At 35.7% G+C, this 14962-nt stretch overlaps 2 protein-coding genes across 2 annotated transcripts; both read left to right on the top strand.

The window, feature by feature from the left end:
- Positions 1-377: 377 nt before the first annotated feature.
- On the top strand, positions 378-752 carry LOC131029139 (non-specific lipid-transfer protein 1-like). Its single transcript, XM_057959535.2, has one exon. It carries the CDS (start codon positions 378-380, stop codon positions 750-752), a length of 375 nt encoding a protein of 124 aa, XP_057815518.2.
- Positions 753-13340: 12588 nt separating this feature from the next.
- On the top strand, positions 13341-14031 carry LOC131029134 (non-specific lipid-transfer protein-like). Its single transcript, XM_057959532.2, has 2 exons — positions 13341-13728; positions 13816-14031. Exons 1-2 carry the CDS (start codon positions 13358-13360, stop codon positions 13823-13825), a joined length of 381 nt encoding a protein of 126 aa, XP_057815515.2. The 5' UTR covers positions 13341-13357; the 3' UTR covers positions 13826-14031.
- Positions 14032-14962: the final 931 nt, after the last annotated feature.

Genomic DNA, 14962 nt, shown 5'->3' with positions numbered 1-14962 from the left:
AACCTCCATATCTTGAATACCCCATGAATCAAGCACTAACTTCTGGCCATTCCATGTAAGCCATGTGGATCCCATGATAGGGCACCTTTCCAACTTGCGATCAATCAACAGACAAGAATCTCTATCTAGACAATCTTGCTTTCCCCACACTTTAAAATGGCCGCTCCACTCCTGCAATGGTCAAGCAATCAATAAAAAACAAACATTTCATTCCTTAAACACCACCTCTGTGAAAAAACAAAACCAAAAAAATCTCACAACTTTTCTTTGGTGTGATCAAACCCACTAATAGATTCTTCTCAGCTTCTATATATAATCTTAGATACCCACTGATACATGCAAGAAAATATCCTCTAAGCTCTAAGAATATCTTAAGCATGGCAATGGCAAAGGAGGGAAGTTACAAATGGAAATTAGTTTACTTTGTGGTAGCTATAATTGGCATGGTGGTGGTGGGAATGAGCAGCAAGGCGGATGGCGCAATATCATGCTCAACGGTGGTGTCTGATTTGATTCTTTGTCTTTCCTACATTTTAGGAAGCTCTGCCCAGCCCACGAAGGGATGTTGTAATGGCATTAAAACTCACAACACTGTCGCCAAAACTATAGACGACAGGCAAGCCATGTGCAACTGCATAAAGTCGGCGGCATCTTCCTACAACAATTACTTTGATATGGCCAGCAAGTTGCCCGATGTCTGTGGAGTTAATCTTGGCTTTGCCTTGACACCCTTGCTTGATTGCAGCACGTAATTTTTCCATCCCTTCTTTTTTTTAGCTCCTTTTGCTTGGCCAACTTCAAGTTCATCATGGCAAACTGGTTTTTTTTTTTTACAGGATCCATTGAGATCTGCTTATGGGTAGGCTGCCAGGTTTGAATTGCGGTAAAGTTTACTATTAAGTTGTAGGAGACCAGCTTTGTAATGCAGTAAAGTTTAGTATCTATAGTTTTAGGAGACCTCAATAAGCATTGGGGATACTATGAAATGTGAATATAGCGCTTCATCGGTGATGGGTAATAAAGAATACCATTGCTTAGTCTTCTACTTATGCGCATATAGCTATTGTATAAACGGTGTGGGCTCCTTCCAATTATCTATTGCAAGAATCTACACCTTAATTTATTTTGGAAAATTACAATTAGAAGTGGAACACACTCTCGGTTGAGAGTAAAGGAAGGAAGCACATCATCAACTTGAGAAACTAGGTGGTGAGTGAGGAGTTGGCATCCTCTGAATCAAAGTCCGAAGATAGAGAATCTAGTATGGACGGAGGATAGAAAATAATGGAACTTAATAATGAAGGGGTGCTTGAACTAGAATATTTCTCTAATGATGAGACGAGTTCTTTGAATGTATTATTTCACTACAGATGGAAGATTCTGACTATAATATGGTGCAAATTGGAAAAATTGAGGAAGTGCAAAGTCCGTACATAGGCCAATTCTGAGCATTATGTATAGGAATAGGCTCAAAGAAATTGTATGGGGTTAGATCGTATAAGAAGGAGAAGAGAAGTTGTAGGAACAATGAAGGAACCTGGGAAGCAAATAATCCATACAACAAATCCATATAAAATTTGGAAACACACCATTTATCTCCAAGGGTCTGTACATCGTACAAAATACTATTCGAACGAGGAGTAAAGATTATGGGTCTGAAGGGTTCCATACCACGAATCTACATAGAGGCCAAATTTAGAAAAGCCACATAGACAAACTGTACATTGGTAGAGTTAGGGGCTAGACGTTCAAGGAATAAGGCTCAACCCATATGAAGGAATCTTTATGGAAGGAGACACAAAGTCAAGTAAAGACCAAGACATTGTTAGGTCCCGGAGACATCTGAGAGGTGGGGGGGGGGGGGGTGAATCAGTTGTCAAATAAATTCAAACCATAAACAACTTAACCAACTTAATGCTTAATACCGGTAAACCAGTTAAGTATGCCGGTAGACAGTTTTAACAGTTAATTGCTATACCAGTAAAGTTTAATGCATGAAACATGAACAAGTCATCCACAACACATAACACCAATATTTTTATGTGGAAACCTTGTAAGGGGAAAAACCACGGTGGGAAACCTTACCCATAATCAGATGATACTACTGCAGATAGTAAGTGTACATAAATGGGGTCTGCACATGCAAAAAGGCAAATCGCCTAGAGCTCACTGCTCAATCACAAAATGGGAGTCACACTGACTACAATTGGATGGTTAAATCCAATAAGAATGTACTGCACAAAATAGCATCTTCATATGTTGGATTTAGTACCGGTGTAATGCTGATATGCTTCCACAAAAACCTAACTTCACCTTCAAATGATGTTTGTGTGTATTGCACTGCTTAATCTCGCATATACCTTCACACAATTCTTTTTCGCATTCCACACATCTGATCTTACAAATAAGATCTTACATTTATACCATAACCTAAGACCAATTTTAGTAGGTAGGCTCTATAAGATATTACAATAAAATCATTTTACAAACAATATAATATCCGATGTAATAACCGATTGAGTATGTCGGCTTAATGCATTTACAACAATAATTAATCATCTCCATAGCGTGCCATGCTTATCTGGAAAAGATAAACCTGTTAGTGTAACACTAGATCTATTTGCCGGTAACAACAAATATACAACTATGAATATACCAATGAACAAAACTCCAGGACAAGATGTCCAAATGATGTCTTCGACATAATCATGTGTCTTCCATACTATTCCAAGTGCCAGTGATCATTATATCTTGCCAGTGAACCATGTACGAGTAATTGTGCAATAGTTACTTGCTTGCTGGTGAATGTTGCTGGATCTCCAAAGTGCTAGTGTTTTAGTAGGTGTTGACATCAATGACAAAACCATTCCAAAATACCAACAATCTCCCCCTTTGGCATTCATGGAAACACAAGATGGAAAAGCCATCAAAGTGCCAAAACAGAAATGCTAACAATCTCCAAAAAGATCATAACCAGAAAGTAATAATCTCTCCTAAGTAACAATCTCTCCCTCTGGGAGCAACATGTGTTTTCCGAAGTTTTTCATACCAATCTCTCCTCAAAAGAACATGTGTTTTTCCATATATATCTCTCCCCCTTTGACATCAAATGCCAAAGTTATAATAAAACCAAGTTCATATACAAAATACCAATCAATTCAATATACCAACTACTCCCCCTAAGAAGTAGCTTCCTCATGAAAAACCGGAATAAAAGATTTCTCTGTTAATTTTGCCAGTTGATGACAATCATCAACTGTCTAAGTCTCTACTGGTGGTGGTATGACTCCAAGCTGATCTCTGAGATATTCAAAAGTCTTCTTAGGCAAAGGTTTTGTAAAAATTTCTAGAAGCTGCTCTTTAGTATTCACATAAACCAGCTTTATCTCCTTTGCTTCAATTTTTTTCCCTTAGAAAATTCAGTTTGATAGATACATGTTTGGTTTTAGAATGTAATACTAGATTCTTCGATATATCAATTGCTGTAGTGTTATCACAATAGATAGTAATAGGTTCTTTGCATTTTACCTTTATGTCTTTCAACATTTTCGTAAGCCATAGTACGTGTGTACAGTTAGTTGTTGTTGCAACATATTCTGATTCTGCTGTTGATCAAGATGTACAACTTTGTTTCTTACTCAACCAATAAACTAGTCAGTTTCCAAGAAAGAATGCTCCACCGGTGGTGCTTTTCCTATCATCCACATCTCCTGCCCAATTTGCATCTGTGTATGCACATAAATCAAAGTTTTCATCTCTAGGATACCATAATCCAAGATTTATAGTGCCTTATAAGTACCGAAAAATCCTTTTTACTGTTGATTCATGATTTTCTCTAGGATTACTTTGAAATCTTGAAACAATACATATTACATTCATAATATCAGGTTTGGTTTGTGTCAAATACAGTAAACCTCCTATCATAGATTTGTATCTAGTTGGATTAACAGGTGTAGATTCATCCCTTTGTGATAATTTGTCATTTGTTGTCATAGGTGTGCTTACCGGTTTAGAGCTCTCCATCCCAAATTTCTTTAGTAACTCTTTTAAGTATTTGGATTGACTCAAGAATATACCTTTATCAGTCTCTAAAATCTACAATCCTAAAAAGAATTTTATTTCTCCAATCATAGACATTTCAAATTCTTGCTGCATTTTAATAGAAAATTCTTTACATAAACCATCTTCTCCTCCAAAGATTATATCATCAACGAATACTTCTATAATCAAGATGTCATCATTAGTTATTTTGCAATATAAATTGTTGTCCGCATTTCCTTTAGTAAAACCAATCTTTAAAAGATACTTATCCAATCTTGCATACCAAGCTCTTGGGGCTTGTTTTAGTCCATACAGAGCTTTTCTTAACCTGCATACCATATCATTGTCATCTGTCAAAGAAAATCCATCAGGTTGTTCAATGTATACTTCCTCTTCAAGATCTCCATTCAAAAATGCACATTTAATATCCATTTGATAAAGTTTGTAGTTCTTGTGTGCTACAAAAGCCAAGAATAATCTGACTGCCTCAATTCTAGCTACCAGTACAAAGGTTTCATTGTAATCAACTCCTTCTTTCTGAGAATATCCCTTACACACTAGTCTTTCTTTATTTCTGACAACCTTACCACTCTTCATTAAGTTTGTTTCTAAATACCCATTTGGTTCCAATTACATTTTTATCTTTAGGCCAAGGAACTAATGTCCAAGTGTTGTTTTTCTCAATCTGTTCTAATTCTTCTTCCATAGCTTTAATCTAAAATTTATCTTCACATGTCTCATTAACATATGATGGTTCAATTTGAGAAATAAGACATACCTCTTCATTTGCCAATCTTCCTCTTGTCATAACTCCTTTAAACTTGTTTCCAATTATCTGATCTTCAAAATGATTCAGTCTTACATACCGGGGTGTCTTAGTTTGTTGTTGTTCCTCAATTACTGTGGAATCCTCAGATGGTACCGGGGTAACTGGATCTTCATTCTATACCGGTGGATTTAGAGTAGGTTCATTTGTCAAAATTTATGTTGCCCATTCAGAGTCTATATACCTTGAAGTTCCTCTGAATTGTTCATCAATCTTTACATTGTACTTTCAACAATTTTCTGCAATCTTTTGTTAAAACATCTATATGCTTTTCTCTTAGATTAATAACCAAGAAATATTCCTTCATCACTTCTAGGATCAAATTTGCCAATATACGCATCTCTTCTGATATAACATTTATTTCCAAAAATTCTAAAATACTTAAAAGTAGGAGTATTACCAAACCATAGTTCATGAGGGGTCTTACCGGTTTCACCTTTGATGTGAACTTTGTTGAATGTATAGACCGTTGTACTGACTGCTTCTCTCCAATAAACATGTGGTAAATTTGCTTTTGATAACATACTTCTTACTGCATCCAACATAGTTATGTTTTTCCTTTCAACAACTCGATTCTGTTGTGGTGTCCCAGGTGCTGATAGCTATCTTCTAATTCCATTCACTTCACAGAATGTATTAAATTCCTTAGATGTAAATTCTCCTCCTTGATCTGATCTTAAATATTTGACTTTCTTACTAGTTTCATTTTCAACCATTGCTTTGAACAGTTTGAACTTTCCAAGTGCTTCTGATTTTTCTTTGAGAAAAGTAGCCCAACACATTCTAGAATAGTCATCAATAATTAGCATGAAATATCTATCACCTTGTAAGCTTTTAGTTCTAGATGGACCACATAAATCAGTGTGAATCAAATCAAGAGCATTATTTGATTTTTCTGGAATACTTTTGAAACTAGCTCTAACTTGTTTTCCAAATTGACATTCCTTACATATTGTATTATGAGGTTTGACAATTTTAGGTAGATCTCTAACTGCCTTAGTAGTACTGATCTTTACCATGCAATCAAATTTTACATGACAGAGTCTCTTATGCCATAACCAACTTTCATCTATATGTGCAATTAAGCATGTCATTTCACTGTTATTCAAATGAAAGATATTACCTCTAGTCTGATTACTGGTTGCAATTTCCAAACCAGTTCTATTCATGATTTTGCACTTTCCATTCTTAAATTGCAACTGAAATTCTTTCTCAACTAATTGACTAACACTTAAAAGATTATGCTTTAATCCTTCAACATAGTAAACATTGTCAATGTTATTCTTACCATCAAGAGATATTGTACCCTTACCTTTGATTGAACAAGCTTTGTCATCTCCAAATCTTACTAAACCTCCATTGTATTCTTGGAAGTTCAAGAATTTACCTTTGTCTCCTGTCATATGATGTGAGAATCCTGAGTCAATGATCCATTCATCCTTTACTTCAACTTTAGCTACTAGGGCTTGTTCTATTGGTTGAGAAGTAGGTGTCAGTTGATCTTCTGTTATAGCAACAAAAAACCCATCGATTGTCTGTTGGATCCTCATCAGAATCATAAATCAGACCTTCATCAGCAATATAACAAGATTTGTCTTTATTCTTCTTAAATCTGTATCTCAGATATTCAGGATTAGACTTGTATATTCTTCTAGCTTCTTCTCTTAGTCTAGTATGTCTGTCATGGCATCTCGAAGCCATATGACCAATCTTATTGTAGTTAAAACATTTAAAGGGTGCTTTACCTTCATACTTACTTCCAACTGGACCTTTAGGCATTTTCCTTGCAAACAGTGCTTCAAGTGCTTCAAGTTCTCTTGCATAAAAGGCTTTCCAATCAGATTTGTCAAATGATGGAGCAGATGATATTGATGCTTTAAAGGCTAAATCTATCTTAATAGTAGCAACGGGACCAAATTCTTCAATTTCAAAAGCTGAAAGTTTCTCAATCAATGTGTCCCTAGTAATTGATATATTAGGCATTGTTCTCAACTCATTTATAGTAGTAACCTTCATTTTGTATGCCGGTGGCAATCCTCTTAAAACTTTTGAAATAATTTCATCCTCATTTAAGGTTCCTCCACAACATTTAATACCCAAAACAATTTCATTTACTCTTTCCATAAAAGAAGAAATCCTTTCATCTTCTTCCATTTTTAGATGTTCATACCTAACTTGGAAGCTTTCAAGTTTTGCAATTTTGACTATGGAATCTCCTTCATTTAGAGTTTCCAAATGATCCCAAATAGCTTTAGCAATAGACCTATCTGATAGTCCCATGATTTGTTGATTTGATAATGCGCTCAAAAGTGCTTCTCTTGCTTTGCAATCATTTTCTTCATCTTTAGTCAAGTTAGCTAGACTTGGCTGACCTGGTATAGCAGTAGTATAACCATTCTTTGTAACTTCCTAGATGTCTTTTCCAATGCAATTTAGATGTGTCTCCATTCTGATCTTCCATATGCCATAGTTCATTCCATCAAGTTTAGGATTGTCCTTCCTGAAATAGTTAGTAGACATTGGATCTCCTCAAGTTATTAAACTTCTACAAAAGAGGACTAAGCTTTGATACCAGTTGTTAGGTCCCAGAGACAACTGAGAGGGGGGGGGGGGGTGAATCAGTTGTCAAATAAATTCAAACCATAAACAACTTAATGCTTAATACCGGTAAACTAGTTAAGTATGCTGGTAGACAGTTTTAACAGTTAATTGCTATACCGGTAAAGATTAATGTATGAAACATAAACACAAAGTCATCCACAACACATAACACCAATATTTGTACGTGGAAACCCTGTAAGGGGAAAAACCACGGTGGCAAACCTTACCCATAATCAGATGATATTACTACAGATAGTAAGTGTACATAAATGGGGTCTGCACATGCAAATAGGCCAAGCGCCTAGAGCTCACTGCTCAATCACAAAATGGGAGTCACACTAACTACAATTGGATGGTTAAATCCAATAAGAATGTACTGCACAAAATAGCATCTTCATCTGCTGGATTCAGTACTGCTATAATGCTGATATGCTTCCACAAAAACCTAACTTCACCTTCAAATGATGTCTGCGTGTATTGCACTACTTAATATCTCATATACCTTCACACAATTCTTTTTCGCATTCCACACATCTGATCTTACAAATAAGATCTTACATTTATACCATAACCTAAGACCAATTTTAGTAGGTCGGCTCTACAAAATATTACAATAAAAGCATTTTACAAACAATATAATATCTGATGCAATAACCGATTGAACATGTCAGCTTAATGCATTTACAACAATAATTAATCATCTCCATAGCGTGCCATGCTGATCTAGAAAAGATAAACCTCCCGATGTAACCATAGACCTATTTGTTGGTAACAACAAATATGCAACTGTGAATATACCAATGAAAACAACTCCAGGACAAGATGTCCAAATGATGTCTTCAACATAATAATGTGTCTTCCATGCCATTCCAAGTATCGGTGATCATTAGATCTTGCTGGTGAACCATATACCAGTAACTGTGCAATAGTTACTTGCTTGCCGGTGAATGTTGTTGGATTTCCAAAGTGCTAGTGTTTTAGTAGGTGTTGACATCAATGACAAAACCATTCCAAAATACCAACAGAAATCATCATACGAACAAGAGACATTTCATACATCAGTGATCGAGACAGCATCACATCAAACTGCCAAGAGGAAATTGCCACCATACAGACATTAAACTGCTAGGAGGGAATCACCACTATATGCACATCAAACCACCGGAACGGAACCACCACTATATGGACATATTCTCCTTACCATGTACAATACCTCAGAACCATACATCCAACTATACAACATATTTGGGGAGTAAGTGTACGGACCTCATAGTCATTATTGGATCATATCGTACGATATTCAAGTATACATCCTATACGATAGCACCAACTGTGTCATTCCCATACAATGACACCAAGAGGTCATTCCCATACAGCAACACCAATATGGCATTCTCATACAAAAGTACCAACATTCCATATTCGTATGGAATCTTCATCATATACGACAGTACCAACATTTCATTTATGTGTGGCACCATCAAATGTTTGGAGTACGAACTCATATCAACAAGCACGTACAGTACTTTCATGGTGACATTGTGCAGTCAGCTCTTATAGGGCTCGTATGCCGACTTCATCAATTCAATTTTGTCCAACATCTTTTAATACGAGGAAGAAAATTATTCACGAAACATCAAATTTTAAACACTTCAACATCTCTGTTATCGACCCTTCTCTGTATTTCTTTTCGCGTCATAAAAAATTAGAAAAATGATGTGCTAAGGAGTTTCATGTGGTTTTGAAGGTTGTAATATGGTGTTAGCAGTGGGGATGCTACCCCTCGACCCTGACTTGTATCGAGACAGGGAGTGCATCCTGGGTGTTGCCTCGAGACCCCGTAAGGAGCGTTGCCCCTCAACCCCACTCGAGGCACTGCCCCCAGACCTCTTTTGATTTGGAAAGTTCACTACAAGCTAAGGTTGTCTATTTCAAGTCACTATCTTTCATTAATCTTCTCAAATATTACTTGATGTTTGCTTGTCATCTAGAAGATGACTTTTTCTTTTGGGGGGGATAATGTCATTGGCATAAAATGCGTATTTTTTATGTTTGATATTTTTGGTTACTCGACAATATATTAATTATTTTTATCAAGTGGGTTGTCACTCTCGGGTAGTTATGTGTTGGTTGGTTGACGGTTGTGTACCTCTATGCAACTGTCGAGTCCTTTAAATATGTCAAGTACAACCAAGGAACATAGTACAGTATAGTCGGGTCTATTGTAATCCTTGGAAGACCATCTTTGGTCTCTCCTCTGTAATAATTGCATGTTTGAATAAAGATATATTTAACTATTGTGCCTAGTATGCATTGTCATGTACATTATTATTTTGTATATTTAATTTATCAGTTGTAGCAGTAAACACTAAGTAAGCTTAAGTTACATGTAATTAGGACCTATGTGGAAATTAAACAAGGTAAAATGTCTTAATTACACCAATACCCCCCTTTAAGTGAAACTTAGGGAGATATCTGATGTGTACAATTGCAAGATGCTCAGTGGTACGTTAGGTGTTGGACTTGAATGGATCTTGATCTTGTTTTCCTACATGACTTTCAAGACACATAAGAAAAGGAGGAAGATGAATAAGGCCTTTTACCACCTCCTTCAAACTAAGTTGATAAAGGGAGCAGGCAGAAAGATGACCATATCTATAATGCTAGAGAGCAATGGACTCAACTGTAGAGACACAAAGAGAAATTGCAGAGGAGGAGACAACATCAAGGGCAAACAGGTGGCCCTTATTAAACCATCTAGCAATGACCATTTCGTCTCAAGATATGAGATAGGATTTGACACCATTCTTGACTTGAAACTCCACGTGAAGCTTATTATTCAAAAGTTGACGGATATACAAGAGATTGGTTGTCAAACCTAGAAGATAGAGCACCGTAGTCAAATAATAGCTTCTCATTTTGAGAGGGATGGTGAAAATACCAATACCTTCTACAACATACACCTTATCATCTTCTATTTGGATCAGAACACTAGTAAGTTAAGTAATCAGAGAATCAAACAAATCTTTATTACTAGCTAGCATTACAGTAAATCAACCATAAATCTCTCAAGGGTTGAGAGGTTTGGGTGACATGAACTAAATTCATGTTGACAACACAATTTGTTCTAACTGGTGTATCCTCATTAGATGCCTCATCCTATTGGGCTGCAACATGTCCTCTATGTCATCTTCGACAAGGATGTCCTCTTGACTATTGGGAATGACTACAACCAGATAGAGCTTCCTTACTAGAATTTCCTTGTGTAAGGCCATTATACCATCAATCATCAGTATCATGTGTGTTAGTATATAAAATGTGACACCATTGATTGGCCTTTAGAGGCTTCTGCTACTATTGTGGCTACCTTTGTGATGATCACTTATGAGACTTCTTTCCTCACTGTTTTCAAGAGACTAGTGCTTTGTTTTCAAAATCATCTTGTAGAGATTGGATGGCTTCTTCTAGTTGAAGTAGATTCACCAATTCTTTAAATGACACTTTCTATTTGGTAATATTCAATGTTGTGACAAATGACTGAAATTGGGTAGGAAGAGCTCTAAAAGTAACCAGGACAAGAAATTTGTCCTCCAGCTTTTCTCCAAGTGTGAGAAGCTTTGCTCAGACAGTAGACACATAACACAAGAAATCCTCAACTCTCTTGCCAGCTTGCATTTTAAGTGTATGAAGCTTGGACAGAAGATGGAGAATCTTGATTTGGTTTATTTGCCTTCTAGATGGTGGAGAGGGCATCCCACGCTGCCTTTGATGCTATTGCATCTTGAACATGTGGTTGTGGATGTCAAAAATAAAATATTCCAATTATCCTTGTTGAATCAATTCATCAAATTGCAAGTTCCTGGTGTCCTAGAATGCATTCAACATGGCAAAGTAAAAACGAGTGCTATCACAAACTGCTATGATTGCTCACCACACTACTAACATCATCTAATAAGTTTGGCATTCACTTGTCTAATTTTGTTGCTATGAAAGAAGAACTCCTCAACGATGCACTATAATCTTGATCCACGGGTCACTAGTTGTCTCTTAATGAACATATATTTTCATTCGTAGATATTTGTTTAAAACTTCAAGAGATCAACAAAATTCAATAGTCTTAACAAAATTCAATAGATTTTTTACATCATTTGCTTTTATTCACCAATCTTTTACCTCCGTCGCTGCCAACATTTGATAAGCAAGTTTTTCACATACATTTTGGGGATGGTCTGCAAGGACAAGCCTTAAATCACACACACTAAGAAATCTATTAAATCTAGAAAATGTAATGTTTAACACTTTTAATTTAAAAATCAAAACTTATTATGTGATTTAAGCCAACCATCTGCAGAGCAGTGATGTTTAAACTGCTCTAGTTGGACAAATGTGAAACATGGATGTATTCACAATACAGTCTCCATTGCTTCTGTGGATGATGCATTCACCACACTACATCTTCACAAACCTTCCACACTTTAACCATTCATAGGATCCTTCACTGCTTTGACACCAAATGACAATGAACTGCAGCAAATCAAATTGATCATAATGCATTCATAACAAAGATATATATACATGATAGATATCGTTTAGAAACGGTTTGGCAAGATGGTAGACAATTGTTGGAGAAAAAGACAGGCACTAAGAAACAGTAAATGTATTACGCTAACATTGATTAGCTTATGACTCTCTGTAGATTGTGCAAATCTGAAGCACAACATACACAAGCATTTAGGTGGTCTATACATACAAATTATGTGAATTGTGGTCCTATATCTCTTTTTTGAAAATGATATTTTCTTAAGTGATTTCTCCTCATTTGATCATATGAATTGATTATACATTAAATATTTAAACACACAAAAATATATTAATAAGTTGGACAAACATAAAAAAAAATATTGATAAGTTGCACAGACATGCATCTAGTTAACTTACAATGATTTGTAGAAAAGCATAGGAACTTTAGAATTCAAATTTTAGAAATTTAAATATTAGATTCAATCTCAAACGTCTTAAAATTGATTTCAAATGATACCAAATTAAATCTTGATAGAGATGATATCTTGAAATGGAAAATAAATATCTAAAGTAAGTGAAAATAAGTTAACAAATATCTATTAAAGAAATGAACTTTACTTAACAAAAAAGTTTCACATTAAGAAATTTCATTAAAATAACATAAAACTAAATAAAAATTGACATGAATATAAAAATACCACAATTACAACTCCATAATTTCTACGCAAACAGAGTCCCATGAACTCCATGAATATGTAATGACTAATTAAAACTCTATTTATGAACCAATTCTAATCAACTCCTATACCCACTATAAGCCTTGCTCTAGCATGGGACCCTCTCCCCTAGATAGTCAATCATCCATCATATATAGATCATATTTAGGAATACACTTAGGAACCAAAAAAAACATAATTTAAAATCAATAAAACAATAAAATAAAAGTTAATTGGTATCATGACCTTAGAAAATGAATCTGACCTCCATTTCTTGAATACCGCGCGAATCAAGCACTAACTTCATGCCATTGCAGGTAAACCATATGGATCCCATTCAACCACCCCATGATAGGGTACCTTTCCAACTTGCGATCAATCAACGGACAAGAATCTGTCTCCAGACAATCTTGCTTTCCCCACAGTTTAAAATGGCCGCTCCACTCCTGCAATGGTCAAGCATTCAATTAAAAAATAACATCTCATTCCTTAAACGCCACCTCTGTTAAAAAACAAAACCAAAAAAATCTCACAACTTTTCTTTGGTGTGATCAAACCCACTAATAGATTCTTCTCAGCTTCTATATATAATCTTTGATACCCACTGATACATGCAAGAAAGTCTCCTTTAAGCTCTAAGAATATCTTAAGCATGGCAATGGCAATGGAGGGAAGTTACAAATGGAAATCAGTTTACTTTGTGGCGGCTATAATTGGCATGGTGGTGGTGGGAATGAGCAGCAAGGCGGATGGCGCAATATCATTCTCAACGGTGGTTTCTGATTTAATTCCTTGTCTTTCCTACGTTTCAGGAAGCTCCGCCCAGCCCACGAAGGGATGCTGTAATGGCATTAAAACTCTCAACACCGCCGCCAAAACTACAGACGACAGGCAAGCCGTGTGCAACTGCATAAAGTCGGTGGCGTCTTCCTACAGCAGTTACTTTGATAAGGCCAGCAAGTTGCCCGGTCTCTGTGGAGTTAATCTCGGCTTTGCCTTGACACCCTCGCTTGATTGCAGCACGTAATTTCTCCATCCCTTCGTTTTTTTTAGCTCTTTTTGCTTGGTCAACTTCAAGTTCATCATTATACTGGTTTTTTTTATTTACAGGATCCATTGAGATCTGCTCATGGGTGGGCTGCCAGCTTGATTGCAGGAGACCTCAATAAGCATTGGGAATACTATGAAATGTGAATATAGCGCTTCATCGGCGATGAGTAATAGAGAATACCATTGCTTAGTCTTCTGCTTATGCGCATATAGCTGTTGTATAAACGGTGTGGGCTCCTTCCAATTATCTATTGCAAGAGTCTACACCTTAAGTTATTTTGGCCAATTGTGTTTGTGCTAGATTGATGATGATGATTTTAGAGCAAAATGTGAGTGTGTCTTAAGGGTCATCCAAAATTATGTTAGTTTTTTAAGAACAACTATTTATTAGTGTGTGTTTTAAACTGAGAATGTGTTGGTTAAATCAAAATGAATGCTACAGCAAAACAAACTAGCCACCATTACTAAACAAATTTCGTTCCGACTCTGCTGTCATTTCATTTCTACTCGGCAATCTTGGCTTCACGACTCCATCCCTTGTGACAGCTTGAATATTCTAAAATTCTTTCCAAAATGGGAGAACTACATATTCATTTCCTTATTTTCTGTTTGAAAAAAAAAAGTTGATTATAATTTTCTTTTCAGGGAAAAGGAATCTATAGTAGTTCAGGTTAACTTTACATTTTTCAAAATCATTTGTAGATATTTCAAATTGCATTTGATTTAGTATTTTATCAAGTTTTTTACTTAAAAATTTGTTTTTAAATTCATATAGTCAATTCTATATCACATAAGAAATTTTTCTTTTGTTTGAGGTGTCCAAAATAGTCCCAATAAAAGGTAAGATCAATAGTTGGGCAAAAAGTAATGTTTAGTGGTGTATTGATGTGGCATCAAAGAATTGGTTGCTTTTTAAAATTAAGAGTCTAAATATTTTTCAAGATAAGTATCGAAATAAAAAATTTAGTGCACCACTACAGGTCTCATTTTGTCCACCTACTATAACAAGCATTGGAACCCCCCTCCACTATAGATACCTCTCCCCTACCCCTCACAATTATTTTCATATTCCCAAACCACAAGGCATTCACCAGTATAGGATGACTCATTTTACTACATCCATAAGCATTTTACAAGTGCTCGAGTTTCAAGTGCTCATGTTTTATATAAAATAGAGATTATATATATTTTACAAAAAAATAAAATA

The sequence above is a fragment of the Cryptomeria japonica genome, chromosome 10 (genome assembly GCF_030272615.1).
Source record: "Cryptomeria japonica chromosome 10, Sugi_1.0, whole genome shotgun sequence".
NCBI lineage: Eukaryota > Viridiplantae > Streptophyta > Pinopsida > Cupressales > Cupressaceae > Cryptomeria > Cryptomeria japonica.
Note: the sequence above shows the minus strand (reverse complement) of the source record. Positions and strands in the feature narration are given on the sequence as shown.

Coding starts and splice junctions, on each gene's coding strand:
- LOC131029139 (XM_057959535.2), top strand. CDS start 378: ATGGCAATGGCAAAGGAGGGAAGTTACAAATGGAAATTAGTTTACTTT.
- LOC131029134 (XM_057959532.2), top strand. CDS start 13,358: ATGGCAATGGCAATGGAGGGAAGTTACAAATGGAAATCAGTTTACTTT.